At 46.2% G+C, this 26969-nt stretch overlaps 1 protein-coding gene across 2 annotated transcripts; it reads left to right on the forward strand.

Moving 5' to 3' along the window:
* The first annotated feature begins 1736 nt into the window (after positions 1 to 1736).
* Positions 1737 to 5978, forward strand: LOC139367907 (protein Tob1-like). 2 transcript variants are annotated; one of them, XM_071106285.1, is made up of 3 exons: positions 1737 to 2010; positions 3719 to 4643; positions 4721 to 5978. In XM_071106285.1, the coding sequence occupies exons 2-3, from the start codon at positions 3851 to 3853 to the stop codon at positions 4882 to 4884; spliced, it is 957 nt and encodes a 318-aa protein (XP_070962386.1). In that variant the 5' UTR covers positions 1737 to 2010; positions 3719 to 3850; the 3' UTR covers positions 4885 to 5978. The 2 variants fall into 2 exon arrangements, with proteins under 2 accessions (XP_070962386.1, XP_070962385.1); XM_071106284.1 differs by having other exon boundaries at positions 1742 to 2010; positions 3719 to 5978.
* Positions 5979 to 26969: the final 20991 nt, after the last annotated feature.

Genomic DNA, 26969 nt, shown 5'->3' on the forward strand with positions numbered 1-26969 from the left:
GGACCAGAGGACATCACAGGACATCACAGAGGACCAGAGGACATCACAGGACATCACAGAGGACCAGAGGACATCACAGGACATCACAGAGGACCAGAGGACATCACAGGACATCACAGAGGACCAACAACACCACCACTCTGGTCAAGAGGGCGCAACAGCGTCTTTACGTCCTAAGGCGGCTGAACAAATTTGGCATGCCGCCCTGGGTCCTCTCCGAATACTACCGATGCACCATCGAGAGCGTCCTGACCAGTTGCATCACGGCCTGGTACGGGAATTGCTACATCCACAACCGTAAGGCCCTCCAGCGGGTGGTGAAGACGGCCCCGTACATCACTGGGACCGTGCTCCCACCCATCCAGGACATCTACTCAAACAGTGTCTGAGGAAGTCCCACGGTATCATCAAGGACCCCACACACCCCAGGCATGAGATGTTCTCTCCCTTATTGTCGTGCAGAAGGTATCGGAGCATGAGGTCTGATATGAACAGGCGCAGAGGAAAACGTTTCTATCTACAACCTATCAGAATGCTGAACACTTGAACTGGACGGACCACGTGCTCTGATCCACGTTCCTCTTTTGTTCTCTAACTCTCCTCTATGGTTCCTCAAGCAAGGGGGGAGGCCGATGACATCACAAATCCCCATGAGACCAACTCTTTGAATGCCCTACACCTTGAAGTTTGCAGTTGTGTAAAAAAAAAGCCCTATTTTGCTCAAAACTGATTTAGTTTTACCTTATAGTGTATACTTTACTATATTTATACTGGCTTTCAACAGTAAAAGCAATACCAAAAAAATACGTATTTGAGCTTTACACAGTTGCTGTACTAGGACACAAACAGAAAGAGCTTGACCATTGTGTAACAAAACCAGTCACTCACACGGTCCCACAGACCATGACCTAAAAGTTTCATCATAGGAACCTGTAACCTAGGGAACTTTAGCCTACTATAAAACGTAACACTTACTCGTAATATCCTATTTTTTAAGCAAGGACCCAATATGCATAACCTTTTAACTCTAATGTCCATTCATTTCAATATATCAATTTCTCTCTTGTATTCCTAATGTTTAGGAGAGCGAGGTCCGAATAACCCTGTAACTTCAAGCTAAAGCATATCAAAACAAAATTCGCGAACTGTACAGACTGTACAGCCAATGTCCCAAGTACCTAACGGAACAGAGCACAACCCTACCCGGTGACATATGTCCTTCCGCCAAACTGCCTATGCACTACTTTTCCCTCTCCACAACCTTTTTTGCACGTCGTCTCACAGTGATCATTGTATTTCCGAAATAATCACACTGGCATAATCTTTGGGCATAATCAGAGCAACTACAACAAATCATTGTCTCATATATTTGAGACACTATATCGCACTGTTTTTAAGTGTCCGTTTCTTTGCTATGAAATTGAGTGGAATTTATTTACTACTGTCAAAGTACATACATTAATGTTCAGTAGCTATCTCAACAACCTTCAACATTATGATACTTGTGGTCCCAATACACATGAAACGCTAACTACTACCGTAAATAAACCCTTGCTATTAACTGACTTGCTAAACAGCCAATCGGAATGCAAGATGAAGTAGTTCACGAATGACGAAGGCCGAGTTTGGCCAATGGAAAACCGTTATTTAGGCTCGACCTCTGAGCACCTCATCACCGCCTTTTTTGTGTCCGTGGCGGAGTACTACCTATATATAAACGAGACAATCCGAACTTTAAAGCGCAGTTGTAAAAAAAAACTTCCAGACGAAATAAAAATTGTCGCCCGCTTAACATAACTGGAATAAAATATAGTCATACAGCAGCAGGACAATTTTGTTCAACAAGGTAGTAGCTAACCGTCTCCATTTAGTTAGCTAAAAAGCGTATTTCACAACGTTATTTTTGTTTGCCTCAGTAGCTAACTGACGTTAAGTCATTCGTCATCGAAGCTGTGCAGTGCAACGACCTGCTGTGAATTTCTATGTAACTGTAACGTTGGATACTTACATGTAAGTATAATTCTCTTTTATTAGCTATTTCAATAGAAGTCGTTAGCGAGGTAGCTAGTTATTAAGTTATATTGTTGTTCAAATCCCTAGAGACGAGCTAACTTATGATATAACCGCTTTGTTCCGTCTTGTTTTGGGTTGGTTATAACGTTAGCTAGCTAGCACAGATAATTATTAGTAATAACGTTAGATAGCTAGTTGATATAGCTGACGATGGGAATATCTAGCCATCTAGCTAGAAAGTTTAAATCAAACTATTTTGAGCTAACAACCAGACGTATTTTTGTTAGCTCGGTGGTCATTGAATGACAGTGAAGGATAGGAGCACATTCAACAGTCTTAATGTTAAATTACACATCCGATGAGCTTTCATTTAACAGGTTAAGTCTATACCGTAACGGTAAGCATAGCTGCTGTTTACAATACTACATTTCCTTCAAACCCTTGGTGCGTAACTAGCTAACGTTGGCTACGTTACTGATTGATAGATTCAATTGAAGCGAGGCAAGCTGTAGGATTTGGATTGGACGTTTGATCATCTCATATATATATATATATATATATATATCTCGCTAGCTAATGGTAATGGTAAGCGTCATTTCTAAAAGAGAAGGACATCTATGACCATGAATAGAAATTCAATGAGGATTATGTAACAACAAGGGTTCTCTTTGCTAGATCAGCTCACCAGCTGCTCTCTAACAATACATGATTCTCTAGCCAGTGGTGGTTCACGGACACGGTTTCTTCTGTTACCTTCACTAGACACCATGATTCTTTCATCTCATCATATCAAATGAATAAGGGACGTGTGTGTGTTTGCGTTATCGCGCAAGAAATATTCTATCAGGTGAGGTTACAATGTCTCGGATCATTGGCTAATTACATTGTTACTTTAATTGCGTTAACGCGCTGAGCCACCACTGTCCAGAGGTCAACTATGCTTTCTTTTAGCTGTCACAAATACTAGAAGACTGCCAGGGAACTGAGTCCGTATGTTTAGGCCTTACTTATAGCTAGTGATATTGTACACCCTGTCTGGTGGACACAGCAATGCACTGTACTGGGAAGGGAATGGCAGAGCACATTTAGTACTCTACTGTAAATGCAATCAGGTTTATGAAGCCAACATCTTTACAACGGCGAGTTAAACAGATTATTTAATATAATGATGATATATTCTATTTAGCAGATGCTTTTATCCAAAGCGACTTGGCGTCGTCATGCGTGCATACATTGATCATATTACTTATATGAACGTACAGTTTTGTTGTACTATGGGATGGTAGGTTTAGCAATAATGACTCAAGTGGGTGTGGTATATGGCCATTTACACCACGCCTATGCATGAATCAGAAAGCCTGTATACAGTCCTTAGCCATGGTATATTGGCCATATTCCACAAACCCCTGAGGTGACTTATTGCTATTATAAACTGGTTACCAACGTGTGTGTGTGTGCGTACACACACACGTTGGTAACCAGTTTATAATAGCAATAAGTCACCTCAGGGGTTTGTGGAATATGGCCATATATATAAAAGTAAACAGGTAGTTTTGCATCATACCAGTGGTATATTGTCTGATATTTACACGGCTGAAATGCTGTTTCAGCCAGTCAGCATCCAGGACCCAAACTACCCAGTTTATAATTAGCCATATAGCATTGTCATCATGTTTTTGTTAATTTATATCTCCTCTTCTTCCAGGCTTAGGGACCTTATCCTGTGGACGGAAGGATATAGTTTCAGCAACTACCACTTACTCTGTCCCTCTGTTTGGCCCAAACTGCTTATCACTGCAACGCTCAGGAATACCCACGTCATAACCGGGAAGCAGCTATGCAGCTTGAAATCCAAGTAGCACTTAATTTTATTATTTCCTACTTGTACAACAAACTCCCCAGACGGCGTGTGAACATCTTCGGGGAGGAGCTCGAGAGGCAGCTGAAGAAGAAGTACGATGGCCACTGGTACACGGATAAGCCATACAAGGGCTCTGGGTACAGGTGCCTCCACGTAGGGGAGAAGGTGGACCCTGTGGTGGAGCAGGCAGCCAAGGAGAGCGGCCTGGATTTGGACGACGTCCGGGATAATCTCCCTCAGGACCTAAGTGTGTGGATTGACCCCTTCGAGGTGTCCTACCAGCTTGGCGAGAAGGGGCCGGTCAAGGTGCTGTACGTGGATGATAACAATGAGAACAACGGGTCCGAGTTGGACAAGGAGATCAAGAACAGCTTCAACCCAGAGGCCCAGGTCTTCATGCCCATCAGTGACTCTATCGGGACCTCTTCTGAGTCCAGCTCTCCTTCACCCCCTTTCGGGCAATCTGCGGCCATTAGCCCCTCGTTCATGCCGCGCTCCACCTATCCAATAACCTTCACCACCGCCACCTTTGCCGCCACCAAGTTTGGCTCCACCAAGATGAAGCTCTCCGGCCGCAACAACAACAATGGTAACGGCAACAAGGTGGCCCGCACCTCCCCAACCAATGACCTGGGGCTGAATGTGAACACCCTAATGAAGCAGAAAGCCGTTTCCACCTCTATGTACTCTCTGTACGGCCTGGGCCAGCAGCAGAATGCCTCTGCACTCTCTCCTAATGCTAAGGAGTTTGTGTTCCCCAGCCTCCAGGGTCATGGGAGCTCCGGGGGCGTGTTCCCCAGCCTCCAGGGTCAGGGGAGCTCCGGGGGCGTGTTCCCCACCCTCCAGGGTCAGGGGAGCTCCGGGGGCGTGTTCCCCACCCTCCAGGGTCAGGGGAGCTCCGGGGGCGTGTTCCCCAGCCTCCAGGGTCAGGGGAGCTCCGGGGGCGTGTTCCCCAGCCTCCAGGGTCAGGGGAGCTCCGGGGGCGTGTTCCCCAGCGAGGGCTCTCTTAGCCCGCTGCAGTACAACGATGCCTTTGACGTGTTTGCGGCCTACGGAGATCTCAACGACAAGACCCTCAATGATGGGCTGAACTTCAACCTCAGCAATATGCAGTATTCCAAGCAGCAATTCCAGTCGGTCATGGCTAACTAAACCTGACACTAGGACTTGAACATGTTATTTCCTAATGACGACGGTAGCTTGAAGGGGAAGCATTAAAAAGAACTGTACTTTCAAGGAACCTCTTGAGGAGCTTTTTATCTAGTTATGGAAGCAGCATGTGTCCAAGGGTGCTTTTTCTCTGCCCCATTGAGTTAGTTTTTTTTTACTAAACGTTTGTTGTACCAACACGTCCAAGCTTGATTACTTAAATTCAACATCCATAGGTTTTTTTTTTTGTTGTTTTTTTTGTCAACCGAGCACAAAATATATTTTTGTACCTATGTTTGAAATACAAAAAAAATACTCCATTAACATGGATTTAAAATGTTTTTTAAAAATGTTTCTGTCCTCTTAGTGTTTTACATGTGTTAAGACATGGCAGATTTGTATGACTTTGCACTACTAAAGGGGGTTACTTGGTCTTTTTTCTACTTGTATAATTTAATTTAGTACAGTTTAAGATATCAGAGTATATATTGTTTCTTTGACATGGCAGTGCATCTTTTTACTACTCCAGTGATGGCTGCGGCAGCTTGTCATTGTGTTTTTATTAGTAGTAGTATTTTTATTTTTAGGTAAAGAATTGTCTTTAAAATCCATCACGTATTCTAAAGATTGCGTACAGAGTTTTCCTTTGTGGTGGAATTTCATGTACAACAAGAGTTGTATTTTCTCTTAAGAATTGAAAGATTTTGCTATATTATGTACAAAAAATGTAAATTGTATACATTTTAATTTTGTACCTACATTGTGTAATACTTGATAAAAAAAAATGTAAAAAACGCTATAACGAAGTATTTTTTTTGTCCGTGTCTTAGATGTCAAGAGGGACTGGAATAGTTTATTGTTTTGTATTAAAAATGCTTAAATTATGTTTCTCTTTTTACATTTTTTAAAAATATTTGCACCCTGGTCTTTTTAATAAATTAAACTACAGTCAAAACATGATTTGTGGACATTGGATTTATTGATTGCTTGCATTTGTTAGGCCCAGAATCTCATTTTACGAATAACTCATTACTATAACTACATTTCGTATGTGATGCATTGGAACGTAATGGGGCTTTTATGACAGGAATAGACAATTAGTTTAGGACCAAGGCAAGGCCTGACTCCTCACTATTCCGGGGATAGTGTTGATGCGTTTCTATTATAATAGGCCATCAGTAAGACTGCTCAATGCACATCCACCTTCTGAATGAACAACCTTAGCTGTTGGGCAATCCTTGGCCCTGGATGGATAAAGAAGCAAGCTGTGAAAGTGTAGCACTATATACATGTCATGTTTATAGTCTTGTGCCCAAAGGGCAGGTTAAGATAACACAGGATGACTTGGCAGTTTATTACGGTGACATCACACACAGATAATCTACAATTCATACCACTCCTATGTTGTGCATGTGAACTCCCAATGCTATTCATGATTATGACGGAATCCTGTACGCATGTGGTATACCAGTTCCTTCAGGAACGATCCAAAGTCCACGCCCATCCCCGGGTTACCTTTCATGTGATTGGTGTGGAGGAGCTATTTTTGTCACATGTAAAATTATTGTGACTATCAACCTATTTTCAGGCTGTTGTGTTACTTTGCTTGCTATAGTCAAATCAAATTGTATTTGTCACATGCGCCGAACACAACAGTGAAATGCTTACTTACAAGCCCTTAACCAACAATGCAGTTTTAAGAAAATACCTAAAAAAAAGTAACAAATAATTAAAGAGCAGCAGTAAAATAACAATAGCGAGGCTATATACAGGGGGTACCGGTACAGAGTCAATGTGGAGACTATATACAGGGGGTACCGGTACAGAGTCAATGTGGAGACTATATACAGGGGGTACCGGTACAGAGTCAATGCCCAGGGGCACCGGTTAGTTGAGGTAATTTGTACATGTAAGTAGAGTTATTAAAGTGACTATGCATAGATAATAGCAGAGTAGTAGCAGCAGCATAGAAGGGGGGGGGGGGCAATGCAAATAGTCTGGGTAGCCATTTGATTAGTTGTTCATGAGTCTTATGGCTTGGAGGTAGAAGCTGTTTAGAAGCCTCTTGGACCTAGACTTGGCGCTCCAGTACCGCTTGCCGTGCGGTAGCAAAGACAACATTCTATGACTAGGGTGGCTGCAGTCTTTGACAATTTTTAGGGCCTTCCTCTGACACTGCCTGGTATAGAGGTCCTGGATGTCAGGAAGCTTAGCCCTGGTGATGTACTGGGCCGTACGCACTACCCTCTGTAGTGCCTTGCGGTCGGAGGCCGAACAGTTGCCATACCAGGCAGTGATGCAACCCGTCAGGATGGTGCAGCTGTAGAACCTTTTGAGGATCTGAGGACCCATGCCAAATCTTTTCAGTCTCCTGAGGGGAAATAGGTTTTGTCGTGCCCTCTTCAGGACTGTCTTGGTGTGCTTGGACCATGTTAGTTTGTTGGCGATGTGGACAACCAAGGAACTTGAAGGTCTCAATCTGCTCCACTACAGCCCTGTCGATGAGAATGGGGGCGTGCTCGGTCCTCCTTTTCTTGTAGTCCATATACAGCTCATTGTGTGCGGTCTTAATGCCAGCATCGGTTTGTGGTGGTTTGTAGACAGATGAAAACTCTCTAAGTAGATGGTGTGGTCTCCAGCTTATCATGAGATACTCAACCTCGGGCGAGCAAAACCTCAAGACTTCCTTAGATTTTCTATCACCAGCTGTTGTTTACAAATACACAAGACCTAAACCCCTGGTCTTACAAGAGTCTACTGTTCTGTACTGTTCTATCCTGCCGATAGAGTGTATAACACACCAGCTGTATGTTATTAATGTCGTTGTTCAGCCACGACTCGGTGAAACATAAGATATTACAGTTTTTAATGTCCCGTTTGTAGGATATACGTGCTTTTAGTTCGTCCCATTTATATTCCAGCGATTGTACAATGGCTAACAGTACGGATGGCAAAGGCAGATACACATTTATGGAATACCAGCTCCTTCAGAGACGATCCAAAGTCCATGCCCCCCCACACATGCAGAGACCCCACCTGGCTTAATTGGCGCCTCCAGAGGTGCAACCTCTCTCATCGTCACTCAATGTAGTGACTCTCACTAGGTTTACCCCCACTGAACTCGCATCCTACCATACCCTTGTCTGTACACTATGCCTTGAATCTATCCTACTATGCCCAGAAATCTGCTCCTTTTATTTGCTGTTCCCAAAGCACTAGATGACCAGTTCTTATAACCTTTAGCCCTACCCTCATCCTACTCCTCCTCTGTTCCTCTGGTGATGTAGAGGTAAACCCAGGTCCTGTGTGTCCCCAGGTGCTCTCATTTGTTGACTTCTGCAACCGTAAAAGCCTTGGGTTCATGCATGTTAACATCAGAAGCATCATCCCTAAGTTTGCTTTATTCACTGCTTTAGCACACTCCACCAACCCTGATGTCCTAGCCGTGTCTGAATCCTGGCTTAGGAAGGCCACCAAATATCCTGACATTGACATTGACAAAATAGCTTCCAATACTCTACTCAGCAAACTGGATGCAGTTTATCACAGTGTCATCCGTTTTGTTACTAAAGCACCTTATACTACCCACCACTGCGACCTGTATGCTCTATTCGGCTGGCCCTCGCTACATATTCGTCGCCAGACCCACTGGCTCCAGGTCATCTACAAGTCCATGCTAGGTAAAGCTCCGCCTTATCTCAGTTCACTGGTCACGATGGCAACACCCACCCGTAGCACGCGCTCCAGCAGGTGTGTATCTCACATCATCCCTAACGCCAACATCTCATTTGGCCGCCTTTCATTCCAGTTCTCTGCTGCCTGTGACTGGAACGAATTGCAAAAATCGCTGAAGTTGGAGACTTTTATCTCCCTCACCAACTTCAAACATCTGCTATCTGAGCAGCTAACCGATTGCTGCAGCTGTACATAGTCTATCGGTAAATAGCCCACCCAATTTTACCTACCTCATCCCCATACTGTTTATATTTATTTACTTTTCTGCTCTTTTGCACACCAATATCTCTGCCTGTACATGATCATCTGATAATTTATCACTCCAGTGTTAATCTGCAAAATTGTAATTATTCGCCTACCTCCTCATGCCTTTTGCACACAATGTATATAGACTCTCTTTTTTTCTACTGTGTTATTGACTTGTTAATTGTTTACTCCATGTGTAACTCTGTGTTGTCTGTTCACACTGATATGCTTTATCTTGGCCAGGTCGCAGTTGTAAATGAGAACTTGTTCTCAACAAGCCTACCTGGTTAAATAAAGGTGAGATACAGTGCCTTGCGAAAGTATTCGGCCCCCTTGAACTTTGCAACCTTTTGCCACATTTCAGGCTTCAAACATAAAGATATAAAACTGTATTTTTTTGTGAAGAATCAACAACAAGTGGGACACAATCATGAAGTGGAACGACATTTATTGGATATTTCAAACTTTTTTAACAAATCAAAAACTGAAAAATTGGGCGTGCAAAATTATTCAGCCCCCTTAAGTTAATACTTTGTAGCGCCACCTTTTGCTGCGATTACAGCTGTAAGTCGCTTGGGGTATGTCTCTATCAGTTTTGCACATCGAGAGACTGAAATTTTTTCCCATTCCTCCTTGCAAAACAGCTCGAGCTCAGTGAGGTTGGATGGAGAGCATTTGTGAACAGCAGTTTTCAGTTCTTTCCACAGATTCTCGATTGGATTCAGGTCTGGACTTTGACTTGGCCATTCTAACACCTGGATATGTTTATTTTTGAACCATTCCATTGTAGATTTTGCTTTATGTTTTGGATCATTGTCTTGTTGGAAGACAAATCTCCGTCCCAGTCTCAGGTCTTTTGCAGACTCCATCAGGTTTTCTTCCAGAATGGTCCTGTATTTGGCTCCATTCATCTTCCCATCAATTTGAACCATCTTCCCTGTCCCTGCTGAAGAAAAGCAGGCCCAAACCATGATGCTGCCACCACCATGTTTGACAGTGGGGATGATGTGTTCAGGGTGATGAGCTGTGTTGCTTTTACGCCAAACATAATGTTTTGCATTGTTGCCAAAAAGTTCAATTTTGGTTTCATCTGACCAGAGCACCTTCTTCCACATGTTTGGTGTGTCTCCCAGGTGGCTTGTGGCAAACTTTAAACAACACTTTTTATGGATATCTTTAAGAAATGGCTTTCTTCTTGCCACTCTTCCATAAAGGCCAGATTTGTGCAATATACGACTGATTGTTGTCCTATGGACAGAGTCTCCCACCTCAGCTGTAGATCTCTGCAGTTCATCCAGAGTGATCATGGGCCTCTTGGCTGCATCTCTGATCAGTCTTCTCCTTGTATGAGCTGAAAGTTTAGAGGGACGGCCAGGTCTTGGTAGATTTGCAGTGGTCTGATACTCCTTCCATTTCAATATTATCGCTTGCACAGTGCTCCTTGGGATGTTTAAAGCTTGGGAAATCTTTTTGTATCCAAATCTGGCTTTAAACTTCTTCACAACAGTATCTCGGACCTGCCTGGTGTGTTCCTTGTTCTTCATGATGCTCTCTGCGCTTTTAACGGACCTCTGAGACTATCACAGTGCAGGTGGATTTATACGGAGACTTGATTACACACAGGTGGATTGTATTTATCATCATTAGTCATTTAGGTCAACATTGGATCATTCAGAGATCCTCACTGAACTTCTGGAGAGAGTTTGCTGCACTGAAAGTAAAGGGGCTGAATAATTTTGCACGGCCAATTTTTCAGTTTTTTATTTGTTAAAAAAGTTTAACATATCCAAAAAATGTCGTTCCACTTCATGATTGTGTCCCACTTGTTGTTGATTCTTCACAAAAAAATACAGTTTTATATCTTTATGTTTGAAGCCTGAAATGTGGCAAAAGGTCGCAAAGTTCAAGGGGGCCGAATTCTTTCGCAAGGCACTGTATATAAAATAAAAAGAAAAAAAAAATACACCATTGCTGTTTTCAACCAGGACCTCAGCGATCACTGCCTGATAATTGCCTGCGTCCGTTATGGGTCTGCGGCCAAACGACCAGCCCTCATCACTGTCAAACGCTCCCTAAAACACTTCAGCGAGCAGGCCTTTCTAATCGACCTGGCCCAGGTGTCCTGGATGGATATTGACCCCAATCCATCAGTAGAGGATGCCTGGTTGTTCTTTAAAAGTGCTTTCCTCACCATCTTAAATAAGCATGCCCCATTCAAAAAATGTAGAACTAAGAACAGATATAGCCCTTGGTTCACTCCAGACTTGACTGCTCTTGACCAGCACAAAAACACCCTGTGGCATACTGCACTAGCTTCGAATAGTCCCCCCAATATACAACTTTTCAGGGAAGTTAGGAACCAATACACACAGTCAGTTAGGAAAGCAAAAGCTATATTTTTCAAACAGAAATTTGCATCCTGCAGCACTAATTCCAAAAGGTTTTCGGACACCATAAAGTCTATGGAGAATAAGAGCACCTCCTCCCAGCTGCCCACTGCACTGAGACTGGGAAACACTGTCACCACTGATACAGTAAATCACCTATAATTGAGAATTTCAATTAGCATGTCTCTATTAGCATGCCTTCCACATGGCTACCCCAACCCCGGCAAACAGCACTGCATCCCCCGCAGCAACTGGCCCAAGCCCCCCCCCGCTCCTCCTCCACCCAAATCCAGACAGCTGATGTTCTGAAACAGCTGCAAAATCTGGATCCATACAAATCAGCTCGGCTAGACAATCTCAACCCTCTCTTCCTAAAATTATCCGCCGCCATTGTTGCAACCCCTATTACTAGTCTGTTTAACCTCTCTTTCGTATCATCTGAGATCCCCAAAGATTGGAAAGCTGCCGCGGTCATCCCACTCTTCAAAGGGGGAGACACTCTAGACCCAACCTGTTGTAGATCTATATCCATCCTGCCCTGCCTTTCAAAGGCTTCGAAAGCCAAGTGAACAAACAGATCACCGGCCATTTCGAATCCCACCGTACCTTCTCCGCTATGCAATCTGGTTTCCGAGCTGGTCACGGGTGCACCTCAGCTATGCTCAAGGTCCTAAACGATATCATAACCACCATCGATAAAATACAGTACTGTGCAGCCGTCTTCATCGACCTGGCCAAGGCTTTCGACTCTGTCAATCACTGTATTCTTATCGACAGACTCAACAGCCTTGCTTTCTCTAATGGCTGCCTCGCCTGGTTCACCAACTACTTCTCAGACAGAGTTCAGTGTGTCAAATTGGAGGGCCTTTTGTTCGAACCTCTGGCAGTCTCTATGGGGGTGTCACAGGGTTCAATTCTCCGGCCGACTCTTTTCTCTGTATATATCAATGATGTCGCTCTTGCTGCTGGTGATTCTTTAATCCACCTCAACGCAGACGACACCATTCTGTATACATCTGGCCCTTCTTTGGACACTGTGTTAACAAACCTCCAAACGAGCTTCAACGCCATACAACGCTCCTTCCATGGCCTCTAACTGCTCTTAAATGCTAGTAAAATGAAAAGCATGGTCTTCAACCAATTGCTGCCCGCACCTGCCCGCCCAACTAGCATCACTACTCTGGACAGTTCTGACTTAGAATATGTGGACAACTGTAAATACCTAGGTGTCTGGTTAGACTGTAAACTCTCCTTCCAGTCTCATGTTAAGCATCTCCAATCCAAAAATGTATCTAGAATCGGCTTCCTATTCCGCAGCAAAGCATCCTTCACTCATGCTGCCAAACATACCCTCGTAAAACTGACCATCCTACCGATCCTTGACTTCGGCGATGTCATTTACAAAATAGCCTCCAATGCTATTCTCAGCAAATTGGATGCAGTCTATCACAGTGCCATCCGTTTTGTCACCAAAGCCCCATAAACTACCCACGACTGCGACCTGTATGCTCTCGTTGCCCTCGCTACATATTCGTTGCCAAACCCACTGCCTCCAGGTGTCAGAGTCGTGTGTATAGGTGGCAGGGAAGTCAGGCGCAGGAGAATCAAACTGAGTGTAATGGAGTTATTTAATAACAATAAACGAAACATACTACAAACACTAAATGTAACAATAAACAAAGTGGGTACGAGGACCCGTTGCACACCACTACAAAAACAACACAACACTGAAATAACAAACAATCTCTGACAAAGACATGAGGGGAAACAAAGGGTTAAATACACAACAGGTAATGAATGGGATTGAAACCAGGTGTGTATGAAGAAAAGACAAATGGATCAATGATGGCTAGAAGACCGGTGATGTCAACCGCCGAGCACCGCCCGAACAAGGACAGGCTTCGACTTCGGTAGAAGTCGTGACAGTACCCACCTCCCCCCTGACACGCGGTCGACACCGGCTCGGGGACGACCCGTAGGGCGAGGTGCAGGGCGATCCGGATAGAATTCTCGCAGCATGGAAGTATCTAATACGTCCTCCACCGGAACCCAGCATCTCTCCTCCGGACCGTACCCCTCCCAGTCCACGAGGTACTGAAGGCCCCTCGCCCGACGTCTCAAATCCAAGATGGATCGAACGAAGTACGCCGGGACCCCTCGATGTCCAGGGGGGGTGGAGGAACATCCCGCACTTCAGCCTCCTGGAGCGGGCCAGCCACCACCGGCCTGAGGAGAGACACATGGAATGAGGGGTTAATACGGTAATTAGTGGGTAGCTGTAACCTATAACATCCCTCGCTTACTCTCCTCAGGACTTTAAACGGCCCCACAAACCTCGGACCCAGCTTCCGGCAGGGCAGGCAGAGGGGCAGGTTTTGGGTCAAGAGCCAGACCCTGTCCCCTGGTGTGAACACCGGGGCCTCACTGTGGTGACGGTCTGCCCCAACTTTCTGTCGCAGTATGGCACGCTGAAGGTGGACGTGGGCGGCCTCCCAGGTTTCCTCCACTCGCCGGAACCAATTGTCCACCACAGGAGCCTCGGTCTGACTCTGATGCCAAGGAGCCAGAACCGGCTGATACCCTAATACACATTGAAAGGGAGAAAGGTTAGTGGAGGAGTGGCGTAGCGAGTTCTGGGCCATCTCTGCCCAGGGCACGAACTTCGCCCACTCCTCCGGCAGGTCCTAGCAATAAGACCGCAGAAACCTACCCACATCCTGGTTAACTCTCTCCACCTGCCCATTACTCTTGGGGTGAAAACCTGAGGTAAGGCTGACCGAGACACCCAGACGTTCCTTGAACGCCTTCCAGACCATTGATGTGAACTTGGGACCCCGATCAGACACTATATCCTCAGGCACCCCACAGTGCCGGAAAACGTGTGTAAACAGGGCCTCTGCAGTTTGTAAGGCCGTAGGGAGACCGGGCAAAGGGAGGAGACGACAGGACTTAGAAAAACGATCCACAACGACCAGGATCGTGGTGTTACCCTGTGAAGGTGGAAGATCAGTTAAAAAATACACCGACAGGTGTGACCACGGCCGTTGTGGAACGGGTAAGGGTTGTAACTTACCTCTGGGCAGGTGTCTAGGAGCCTTGCACTGGGCGCACACTGAGCAGGAGGAAACATAAATCCTCACGTCCTTAGCTAAAGTGGGCCACCAGTACCTCCCATCAAGACAGCGCACCATCCGACCTATCCCAGGATGACCAGAGCAGGGTGCCGTGTGGGCCCAATAGATCACATTGAGGGGAAACAGAGGGTTAAATACACAACAGGTAATGAATGGGATTGAAACCAGGTGTGTAGGAAGACAAGACAAAACCAAATGAAAATGAAAAATGATCAATGATGGCTAGAAGACCGGTGACGTTGACCGCCGAGCACCTCCCAAACAAGGAGAGGCTTCGACTTCGGCAGAAGTCGTCACACCAGGTCATCTATAAGTCTTTGCTAGGTAAAGCCCCGCCTTATCTCAGCTCACTGGTCACCATAGCAGCACCCACCCATAGCACGCACTCCAGCAGGTATATTTCACTGGTCATCCCCAAAGCCAACACCTCCTTTGGCCACCTTTCCTTCCAGTTCTCTGCTGCCAATAACTGGAACAAATTGCAAAAATCACTGAAGTTTGAGACTTATATCTCCATCGTTACTTTAAGAGTCAGCTGTCAGAGCAGTTTACCGATCGTTGTAGCTGTACACAGCCCATCTGTAAATATCCCATCCAACCAACCACCTACCTCATCCCCATATTTATCATCCCCTACCTCATCCCATATTTGTTTTTGTTTTTCTGCTCTTTTGCACACCAGTATTTCTACGTGCACATCCTCATCTGCACATATCTCACTCCAGTGTAAATTGCTAAATTGTAATTACATTGCCACTTTTGGCCTATTTATTGACTTCCCTCCTTACTTCATTTGCACACACTGTATACAAATTATTATATTGTGCTTTTGACTGTACGTTTGTTTATCCCATGTGTAACTGTGTTGTTGTATGTGTCGAACTGCTTTACTTTATCTTGGCCAGGTCACAGTTGTAAATGAGAACTTGTTCTCAACTGGCCTAACTGGTTAAATAAAGGTGATATATATATATATATATATTTTTTTTTTTAAATCCCTGAGTAACCCTGGCATGTGATTGGTGATGTCATAATAACAGATGGAGTAGCTATGTTTGTCACATTTCACTATTTTCAGGCTGTTGTGTTACTTTGCTTTTTATATTCTAAACCTATCTGACGCTGCCAAGAGGGTAGACAGGGCTACACAGCAACACAACGCCAGCCTCGGACGCCATTAAAGATGATGGTGAGTGCCACTTGAAGGGAAGTGAATTGGAGCCCATGTGAGGCTAGGACAGGTCAAAACCTTGACCACGGGCGGTTTAATGCTAGGACAGGTCAAAACCTTGACCACGGGCGGTTTAATGCTAGGACAGGTCAAAACCTTGACCACGGGCGGTTTAATGCTAGGACAGGTCAAAACCTTGACCACGGGCGGTTTAATGCTAGGACAGGTCAAAACCTTGACCACGGGCGGTTTAATGCTAGGACAGGTCAAAACCTTGACCACGGGCGGTTTAATGCTAGGACAGGTCAAAACCTTGACCACGGGCGGTTTAATGCTAGGACAGGTCAAAACCTTGACCACGGGAGGTTTAATGCTAGGACAGGTCAAAACCATGACCACGGGCGGTTTAATGCTAGGACAGGTCAAAACCTTGACCACGGGCGGTTTAATGCTAGGACAGGTCAAAACCTTGACCACGGGCGGTTTAATGCTAGGACAGGTCAAAACCTTGACCACGGGCGGTTTAATGCTAGGACAGGTCAAAACCTTGACCACGGGCGGTTTAATGCTAGGACAGGTCAAAACCTTGACCACGGGCGGTTTAATGCTAGGACAGGTCAAAACCTTGACCACGGGCGGTTTAATGCTAGGACAGGTCAAAACCTTGACCACGGGAGGTTTAATGCTTCAGCAGTTTAACTCGCCAAACAGATATTCACATGTGCAATTGTATATGCGGTGAAGGTCGCAGCAGGAGAATAGCTTGTGTTGTTATGCTTGACAGACCTCTCACAGTGAAGTGTCTGATGGTCTGTTAGGCGTGTGGACCTGCCTGTATTAGTATGACTAGAGCATGTAAAATCTAAAGCGCTGTTAACACAGTTAAAAGTGTAAAGCCCACTTGTTAGATGATTCTGTCGAAGGGTGTTCACTGAGCTTGTTTGTGTAAATTCGATGTGTGAGTTTGATGTGTGTGTACATGTATAACACTATTACAGTATGAACATGACACACACGCACACACACACACATGTGCATGTGGCTAAATAGAGCGACAGATGGTCCTGTGTTGCTCCAGCTGGGTGTCTCCCAGGGTGTGTGATGTTGTTGCTGGGTCGCCATCTAGTCCAGTGTACTTTCACTAAAGATACCTCTCATATTACTGTTCCACAATGCAACATTTTCCTCATCCTGTTATTGGTTCTTGGACATGGCTGCGATAGAATCTACAGTCCTATTTATCACCTCCTCAGCCTTAATGGATGAAGGCAGAGACAGTTAGATGGACTAGAAACATCTCCTCAGCCTTTACGGATGAAGGCAGAGACAGTTAGATGGACTAGAAACATCTCCTCAGCCTTTACGGATGAAGGCAGAGACAGTTAGATGGACTAGAAACACCTCCTCATCCTTTACGGATGAAGGCAGAGAGTTAGATGGACTAGAAACACCTCCTCATCATTTACGGATGAAGGCAGAGACAGTTAGATGGACTAGAAACACCTCCTCATCATTTACGGATGAAGGCAGAGACAGTTAGATGGACTAGAAACATCTCCTCAGCCTTTACGGATGAAGGCAGAGACAGTTAGATGGACTAGAACGACAACAGAGACAACACAGTATAGATGCAGCTGACCTTTATGACTGTGTTGGTTTGGCTGTGTGAATGAGAAGAAGAAGATGGCACCTGTTCCCAGTTATTGTGTTTGGCCGGGGCGGTGCGACCAATGACATTTAGAGCGGCTCAAAGATATCATATGACACGTACGTGTGAGAGTATCTCTTTCATTTTCACAATCTTCGCCAAACATGTTTAACCGAGAGAGAGAGAGAGAGAGAGAGAGAGAGAGAGAGAGAGAGAGAGAATACCCCAGTGTTGCTGAATGTAAAATGTAGCTGAGGCTCTTGATATAACCCTAATGACTACAGCCTGCATTGTGTTTGGCTGAGATAACCCTAATGACTACAGCCTGCATTGTGTTTGGCTGAGATAACCCTAATGACTACAGCCTGCATTGTGTTTGGCTGAGATAACCCTAATGACTACAGCCTGCATTGTGTTTGGCTGAGATAACCCTAATGACTACAGCCTGCATTGTGTTTGGCTGAGATAACCCTAATGACTACAGCCTGCATTGTGTTTGGCTGAGATAACCCTAATGACTACAGCCTGCATTGTGTTTGGCTGAGATAACCCTAATGACTACAGCCTGCATTGTGTTTGGCTGAGATAACCCTAATGACTACAGCCTGCATTGTGTTTGGCTGAGATAACCCTAATGACTACAGCCTGCATTGTGTTTGGCTGAGATAACCCTAATGACTACAGCCTGCATTGTGTTTGGCTGAGATAACCCTAATGACTACAGCCTGCATTGTGTTTGGCTGAGATAACTCTAATGACTACAGCCTGCATTGTGTTTGGCTGAGATAACCCTAATGACTGTAGCCTGCATTGTGTTTGTTGATATAACCTTAATGACTACAGCCTGCATTTTGTTTGGCTGAGATAACTCTAATGACTACAACCTGCATTGTGTTTGGCTGAGATAGAACCTCCCTCAGTTTTCTGCTTTCAAGTGTTGCCAAGTCATTTCACTGCAGATCATCCTCTCAACTCTATTCTCATTCAGCCAGATAGTAATTCAACTTATAAGCACCACAGCCCAGCAAAATAGAACAATAATCCATATTTCATGACGACTCGAGCTCAGGAAGAGCTCAATTGAATACTAAAGATGTTCCATAACCACAGACTTCACTGCCTCCCTCTTTTTCTCCCTCTCTCTCTCTCTCTCCTTTTCTCTCTCCATTCTCTCTCTCTCTCTCTCTCTCTCTCTCTCTCTCCTTCTGTCTCTCTCCTCTGTCTCTCTCTCTCTCTCTCTCTCTCCCTTTCTCTCTCTCTCTCTCTCTCTCTCTCTCTCCCTCTCTCCTCCTGTGTCTCTCTCTCTCTCTCTCTCTCTCTCTCTCTCTCTCTCTCCTTCTGTCTCTCTCCTTCTGTCTCTCTCTCTCTCCTCTTATGTGTGTCTCTCTCTCTCTCTCTCTCTCTCTCTCTCTCTCTCTCTCCCCCCTTCTGTCTGTCTCTCTCTCTCTCTCTCTCTCTCTCTCTCTCTCTATCTTTTTCTCTCTCTCCCCCTCTTTTTTGGTTTGCATACACAGTTGAAGGTGAAGGTAATGAATAGGTATCTTCGCACACATCAATATTTTTAAAAATACGGGGCTCTTCTGCTTTACCTTCAGAGGAGAATCCTTCCTCTCCCTTTCTCCCTCCGTCTCCATCTCCACCTCTCTCCCTTCCTCTCTCCCTCCAGCTCCCCCTCTCTCCCCTTTCTCTGTCCCTCTCTTCCTCTATGCATCCCTCTCTCTCTGCCTTCTGGCTACTCCCTCTGTCGTGAGGGACTATCTGTATGCAAATAGTGTAGCGAGGAAACATTCTCCATGCACCTGCGTATCACCCAGGACAAGAGTTGACGTAACACCTCATCTGCGATAGAAGGAGAGAGGGAGGGTGGAGGGATAGGGGATATTAATTGGGGTTTGTTTACAGTTTTCAGTCTGCTGTAGTTCCATGTCCCTCCTTCCATCTCTACAGCCTTCAATTTAGAGTACTATGCCTCAGCATATCCTCTCCACCACTCTCTGTCCCTCTCCACCTCTCTCTGTCCCTCTCCACCACTCTCTGTCCCTCTCCACCTCTCTCTGTCCCTCTCCACCACTCTCTGTCCCTCTCCACCTCTCTCTGTCCCTCTCCACCAGTCTCTGTCCCTCTCCACCACTCTCTGTCCCTCTCCACCTCTCTCTGTCCTTCTCCACCACTCTCTGTCCCTCTCCACCTCTCTCTGTCCCTCTCCCCCACTCTCTGTCCCTCTCCACCTTTCTCTGTCCCTCTCCACCAGTCTCTGTCCCTCTCCACCAGTCTCTGTCCCTCTCCACCACTCTCTGTCCCTCTCCACCTCTCTCTGTCCCTCTCCACCTCTCTCTGTCCCTCTCCACCTCTCTCTGTCCCTCTCCACCACTCTCTGTCCCTCTCCACCACTCTCTGTCCCTCTCCACCACTCTCTGTCCCTCTCCACCACTCTCTGTCCCTCTCCACCACTCTCTGTCCCTCTCCACCACTCTCTGTCCCTCTCCACCTCTCTCTGTCCCTCTCCACCAGTCTCTGTCCCTCTCCACCACTCTCTGTCCCTCTCCACCTCTCTCTGTCCCTCTCCACCACTCTCTGTCCCTCTCCACCACTCTCTGTCCCTCTCCACCTCTCTCTGTCCCTCTCCACCACTCTCTGTCCCTCTCCACCTCTCTCTGTCCCTCTCCACCACTCTCTGTCCCTCTCCACCACTCTCTGTCCCTCTCCACCACTCTCTGTCCCTCTCCACCTCTCTCTGTCCCTCTCCACCACTCTCTGTCCCTCTCCACCACTCTCTGTCCCTCTCCACCACTCTCTGTCCCTCTCCACCACTCTCTGTCCCTCTCCACCACTCTCTGTCCCTCTCCACCTCTCTCTGTCCCTCTCCACCACTCTCTGTCCCTCTCCACCTCTCTCTGTCCCTCTCCACCACTCTCTGTCCCTCTCCACCACTCTCTGTCCCTCTCCACCACTCTCTGTCCCTCTCCACCACTCTCTGTCCCTCTCCACCACTCTCTGTCCCTCTCCACCACTCTCTGTCTCTAGTCCACCCCTCTCCTCATCTCTACTAGACTCCATCCCTATCCTCTCCCCTTCCCTCTATCCCTTCTAGACTCCATCTCATCCCTCTCCTCTCCCCTTCTCTCTAGCTCTACTAGACTCCATCCCATCCATCTCCTCTCTCCTTCTCGCTATCTCTACTAGACTACCCATCTCCTCTCCCATTCTCTCTATCTCTAATAGACTCCATCCCTCTCCTCTCCCCTTCTCGCGATCTCTACTAGACTACCCATCTCCTATCCCCTTCTCTCCATCTCTACCAGACTACCCATCTCCTCTCCTCTTCTCTCCATCTCTACTAGACTACCCATCTCCTCTCCCCTTCTCTCTATCTCTACTAGACTACCCATCTCCTCTCCCCTTCTCTCTATCTCTACTAGACTACCCATCTCCTCTCCCCTTCTCTCTCTCTACTAGAGTCCACCCCTCTCCCCTTCTCTCTCTCTCTACTAGAGTCCACCCCTCTCCCCTTCTCTCTCTCTCTACTAGAGTCCACCCCTCTCCCCTTCTCTCTCTCTCTACTAGACTACCCATTATCTCTCTCTCTACTAGACTACCCATCCCCTCTCCCCCTTCTCTCTATCTCTACTAGACTCCGTCCCTCTCCTCTCCCCTTCTCTCTAGCTCTACTAGACTACCCATCTCCTCTCCCCTTCTCTCTATCTCTACTAGACTACCCATCTCCTCTCCCCTTCTCTCTCTCTACTAGACTACCCATCCCCTATCCCCTTCTCTCTCTCTCTCTACTAAAGTCCACCCCTCTCCCCTTCTCCCTCTCTCTACTAGAGTCCACCCCTCTCCCCTTCTCTCTCTCTACTAGAGTCCACCCCTCTCCCCTTCTCTCTCTCTCTACTAGAGTCCACCCCTCTCCCCTTCTCTCTCTCTACTAGAGTCCACCCCTCTCCCCTTCTCTCTCTCTCTACTAGAGTCCACCCCTCTCCCCTTCTCTCTTGAATTAATGTGGGAATGTGGGATTGGAGAAAGTCATCATCGTAAGGGAATTTCAGCTTTTTTTCTCCCACATTTAAACGGAAATAAAATTACATGGTGAAATGTTATGTTGATTTCACGTTGCATTCAAGCTAGTTGCCAATTCAACCAAATGTAAATCCAAACTAAATATTGAAATGACATCTGTGCCCACCCACATGAAAAAATACAATATATATACAGTACCAGTCAAACGTTGACACATACAGTAGGGAGAACAAGTATTTGATACACTGCCGATTTTGCAGGTTTTCCTACTTACAAAGCATGTAGAGGTCTGTAATTTTTATCATAGGTACACTTCAACTGTGAGAGACGGAATCTAAAACAAAAATCCAGAAAATCACATTGTATGATTTTTAAGTAATTAATTTGCATTTTATTGCATGACATAAGTATTTGATCACCTACCAACCAGTAAGAATTCCGGCTCTCACAGACCTGTTAGTTTTTCTTTAAGAAGCCCTCCTGTTCTCCACTCATTACCTGTATTAACTGCACTTGTTTGAACTCATTACCTGTATAAAAGACACCTGTCCACACACTCAATCAAACAGACTCCAACCTCTCCACAACGGCCAAGACCAGAGAGCTGTGCAAGGACGAATGAAAATTGTAGACTTGCACAAGGCTGGGATGGGCTACAGGACAATAGGCAAGCAGCTTGGTGAGAAGGCAACAACTGTTGGTGCAATTATTAGAAAATGGAAGAAGTTCAAGATGGCCGTCAATCACCCTCTGTCTGGGGCTCCATGCAAGATCTCACCTCGTGGGGCATCAATGATCATGAGGAAGGTGAGGGATCAGCCCAGAACTACACGGCAGGACCTGGTCAATGACCTGAAGAGAGCTGGGACCACAGCCTCAAAGAAAACCATTAGTAACACACTACGCCGTCATGGATTAAAATCCTGCAGCGCACGCAAGGTCCCCCTGCTCAAGTCAGCGCATGTCCAGGCCCGTCTGAAGTTTGCCAATCGCCATCTGGATGATCCAGAGGAGGAATGGGAGAAGGTAAAATAGAGCTTTTTGGTCTAAATTCCACTCACCGTGTTTGGAGGAAGAAGAAGGATGAGTACAACCCCAGGAACACCATCCCAACCGTGAAGCATGGAGGTGGAAACATCATTCTTTGGGGATGCTTTTCTGCAAAGGGGACAGGACGACTGCACCGTATTGAGGGGAGGATGGATGGGGCCATGTATCGCGAGATCTTGGCCAACAACCTCCTTCCTCAGTAAGAGCATTGAAGATGGGTCGTGCCTGGGTCTTCCAGCATGACAACGACCCGACACACACAGCCAGTGCAACTAAGGAGTGGCTCTGTAAGAAGCATCTCAAGGTCCTGGAGTGGCTTAGCCAGTCTCCAGACCTGAACCCAATATGCAATCTTTGGTGGGAGCTGAAAGTCCGTATTGCCCAGCGACAGCCCCGAAACCTGAAGGATCTGGAGAAGGTCTGTATGGAGGAGTGGGCCAAAATCCCTGCTGCAGTGTGCGCAAACCTCGTCAAGAACTACAGGAAACATATGATCTCTGTAATTGCAAACAAAGGTTTCTGTACCAAATATTAAGTTCTGTTTTTCTGATGTATCAAATACTTATGTCATGCAATAAAATGCAAATTAATTACTTAAAAATCATACAATGTGATTTTTGGGATTTTTGTTTTAGATTCCGTCTCTCACAGTTGAAGTGTACCTATGATAAACATTACAGACCTCTACATGCTTTGTAGGTAGGAAAACCTGCAAAATTGGCAGTGTATCAAATACTTGTTCTCCCCACTGTATACTCATTCCAGGTTTTTTCTTTATTTTGACTATTTTCTACATTGTAGAATAATAGTGACGACATCAAAACTATGAAAAAACACATATGGAATTATTTAACACAGAAAAGTGTTAAATTAATCAAAATATATTGAAATTTGATATTCTTCTAAGTAGCCACCCTTTGCCTTGATGACAGCTTTGCACACTCTTGGCATTCTCTCAACCAGCTTCACCTGGAATGCTTTCGCAACAGTCTTGAAGGAGTTCCCACACATGCTGAGCACTTGTTGGCTGCTTTTCCTTCACTCTGCGGTCCAACTCATCCCAAATCGTCTCATGAGGTCGGGTCATTGTGGAGGCCAGGTCATCTGGTCATACTTCCGGCGCCGACAGAGATGGCCGCCTCGCTTCGCGTTCCTAGGAAACTATGCAGTTTTTTGTTTTTTTACGTGTTATTTCTTACATTAGTACCCCAGGTCATCTTAGGTTTCATTACATACAGTCGAGAAGAACTACTGAATATAAGATCAGCATCAACTCACCATCAGTACGACCAAGAATATGTTTTTCGCGACGCGGATCCTGTGTTCTGCCTTACAAACAGGACAACGGAGTGGATCCTATGCAGCGACCCAAAAAAACGACTCCGAAAGAGAGGGAAACGAGGCGGTCTTCTGGTCAGACTCCGGAGACGGGCACAGCGCACACCACTCCCTAGCATTCTTCTTGCCAATGTCCAGTCTCTTGACAACAAGGTTGATGAAATCCGAGCAAGGGTAGCATTCCAGAGGGACATCAGAGACTGTAACGTTCTTTGCTTCACGGAAACGTGGCTTACTGGAGAGACGCTATCCGAAGCGGTGCAGCCAACAGGTTTCTCCACGCATCGCGCAGACAGGAAAAAACATCTTTCTGGTAAAAAGAGGGGCGGGGGCGTATGCCTTATGACTAACGTGACATGGTGCGATGAAAGAAACATACAGGAACTCAAATCCTTCTGTTCACCTGATTTAGAATTCCTCACAATCAAATGTAGACCGCATTATCTACCAAGAGAATTCTCTTCGATTATAATCACAGCCGTATATATCCCCCCCCAAGCAGACACATCGATGGCTCTGAACGAACTTTATTTAACTCTCTGCAAACTGGAAACAATTTATCCGGAGGCTGCATTCATTGTAGCTGGGGATTTTAACAAGGCTAATCTGAAAACAAGACTCCCCAAATTTTATCAGCATATCGATTGCGCAACCAGGGGAGGAAAGACCTTGGACCATTGTTACTCTAACTTCCGCGACGCATATAAGGCCCTGCCCCGCCCCCCTTTCGGAAAAGCTGACCACGACTCCATTTTGTTGATCCCTGCCTACAGACAGAAACTAAAACAAGAGGCTCCCACGCTGAGGTCTGTCCAACGCTGGTCCGACCAAGCTGACTCCACACTCCAAGACTGCTTCCATCACGTGGACTGGGAGATGTTTCGTATTGCGTCAGATAACAACATTGACGAATACGCTGATTCGGTGTGCGAGTTCATTAGAACGTGCGTTGAAGATGTCGTTCCCATAGCAACGATTAAAACATTCCCTAACCAGAAACCGTGGATTGATGGCAGCATTCGTGTGAAACTGAAAGCGCGAACCACTGCTTTTAATCAGGGCAAGGTGTCTGGTAACATGACCGAATACAAACAGTGCAGCTATTCCCTCCGCAAGGCTATCAAACAAGCTAAGCGCCAGTACAGAGACAAAGTAGAATCTCAATTCAACGGCTCAGACACAAGAGGCATGTGGCAGGGTCTACAGTCAATCACGGACTACAGGAAGAAACCCAGCCCAGTCACGGACCAGGATGTCTTGCTCCCAGGCAGACTAAATAACTTTTTTGCCCGCTTTGAGGACAATACAGTGCCACTGACACGGCCTGCAACGAAAACATGCGGTCTCTCCTTCACTGCAGCCGAGGTGAGTAAGACATTTAAACGTGTTAACCCTCGCAAGGCTGCAGGCCCAGATGGCATCCCCAGCCGCGCCCTCAGAGCATGCGCAGACCAGCTGGCCGGTGTGTTTACGGACATATTCAATCAATCCCTATACCAGTCTGCTGTTCCCACATGCTTCAAGAGGGCCACTATTGTTCCTGTTCCCAAGAAAGCTAAGGTAACTGAGCTAAATGACTACCGCCCCGTAGCACTCACATCCGTCATCATGAAGTGCTTTGAGAGACTAGTCAAGGACCATATCACCTCCACCCTACCTGACACCCTAGACCCACTCCAATTTGCTTACCGCCCAAATAGGTCCACAGACGATGCAATCTCAACCACACTGCACACTGCCCTAACCCATCTGGACAAGAGGAATACCTATGTGAGAATGCTGTTCATCGACTACAGCTCGGCATTCAACACCATAGTACCCTCCAAGCTCGTCATCAAGCTCGAGACCCTGGGTCTCGACCCCGCCCTGTGCAACTGGGTACTGGACTTCCTGACGGGCCGCCCCCAGGTGGTGAGGGTAGGCAACAACATCTCCTCCCCGCTGATCCTCAACACTGGGGCCCCACAAGGTTGCGTTCTGAGCCCTCTCCTGTACTCCCTGTTCACCCACGACTGCGTGGCCACGCACGCCTCCAACTCAATCATCAAGTTTGCGGACGACACAACAGTGGTAGGCTTGATTACCAACAACGATGAGACGGCCTACAGGGAGGAGGTGAGGGCCCTCGGAGTGTGGTGTCAGGAAAACAACCTCACACTCAACGTCAACAAAACTAAGGAGATGATTGTGGACTTCAGGAAACAGCAGAGGGAACACCCCCCTATCCACATCGATGGAACAGTAGTGGAGAGGGTAGTAAGTTTTAAGTTCCTCGGCATACACATCACAGACAAACTGAATTGGTCCACTCACACAGACAGCATCGTGAAGAAGGCGCAGCAGCGCCTCTTCAACCTCAGGAGGCTGAAGAAATTCGGCTTGTCACCAAAAGCACTCACAAACTTCTACAGATGCACAATCGAGAGCATCCTGGCGGGCTGTATCACCGCCTGGTATGGCAACTGCACCGCCCTCAACCGTAAGGCTCTCCAGAGGGTAGTGAGGTCTGCACAACGCATCACCGGGGGCAAACTACCTGCCCTCCAGGACACCTACACCACCCGATGTCACAGGAAGGCCATAAAGATCATCAAGGACATCAACCACCCGAGCCACTGCCTGTTCACCCCGCTATCATCCAGAAGGCGAGGTCAGTACAGGTGCATCAAAGCTGGGACCGAGAGACTGAAAAACAGCTTCTATCTCAAGGCCATCAGACTGTTAAACAGCCACCACTAACACTGAGTGGCTGCTGCCAACACACTGACACTGACTCAACTCCAGCCACTTTAATAATGGGAATTGATGGGAAATGATGTAAATATATCACTAGCCACTTTAAACAATGCTACCTTATATAAATGTTACTTACCCTACATTATTCATCTCATATGCATACGTATATACTGTACTCTATATCATCGACGGTATCCTTATGTAATACATGTATCACTAGCCACTTTATACTATACTATGCCACTTTGTTTACATACTCATCTCATTTGTACATACTGTACCCGATACCATCTACTGTATCTTGCCTATGCTGCTCTGTACCATCACTCATTCATATATCCTTATGTACATATTCTTTATCCCCTTACACTGTGTACAAGACAGTAGTTTTGGAATTGTTAGTTAGATTACTTGTTATTACTGCATTGTCGGAACTAGAAGCACAAGCATTTCGCTACACTCGCATTAACATCTGCTAACCATG

This window comes from Oncorhynchus clarkii, chromosome 16, assembly GCF_045791955.1.
Source record: "Oncorhynchus clarkii lewisi isolate Uvic-CL-2024 chromosome 16, UVic_Ocla_1.0, whole genome shotgun sequence".
NCBI classification, from domain to species: domain Eukaryota; kingdom Metazoa; phylum Chordata; class Actinopteri; order Salmoniformes; family Salmonidae; genus Oncorhynchus; species Oncorhynchus clarkii.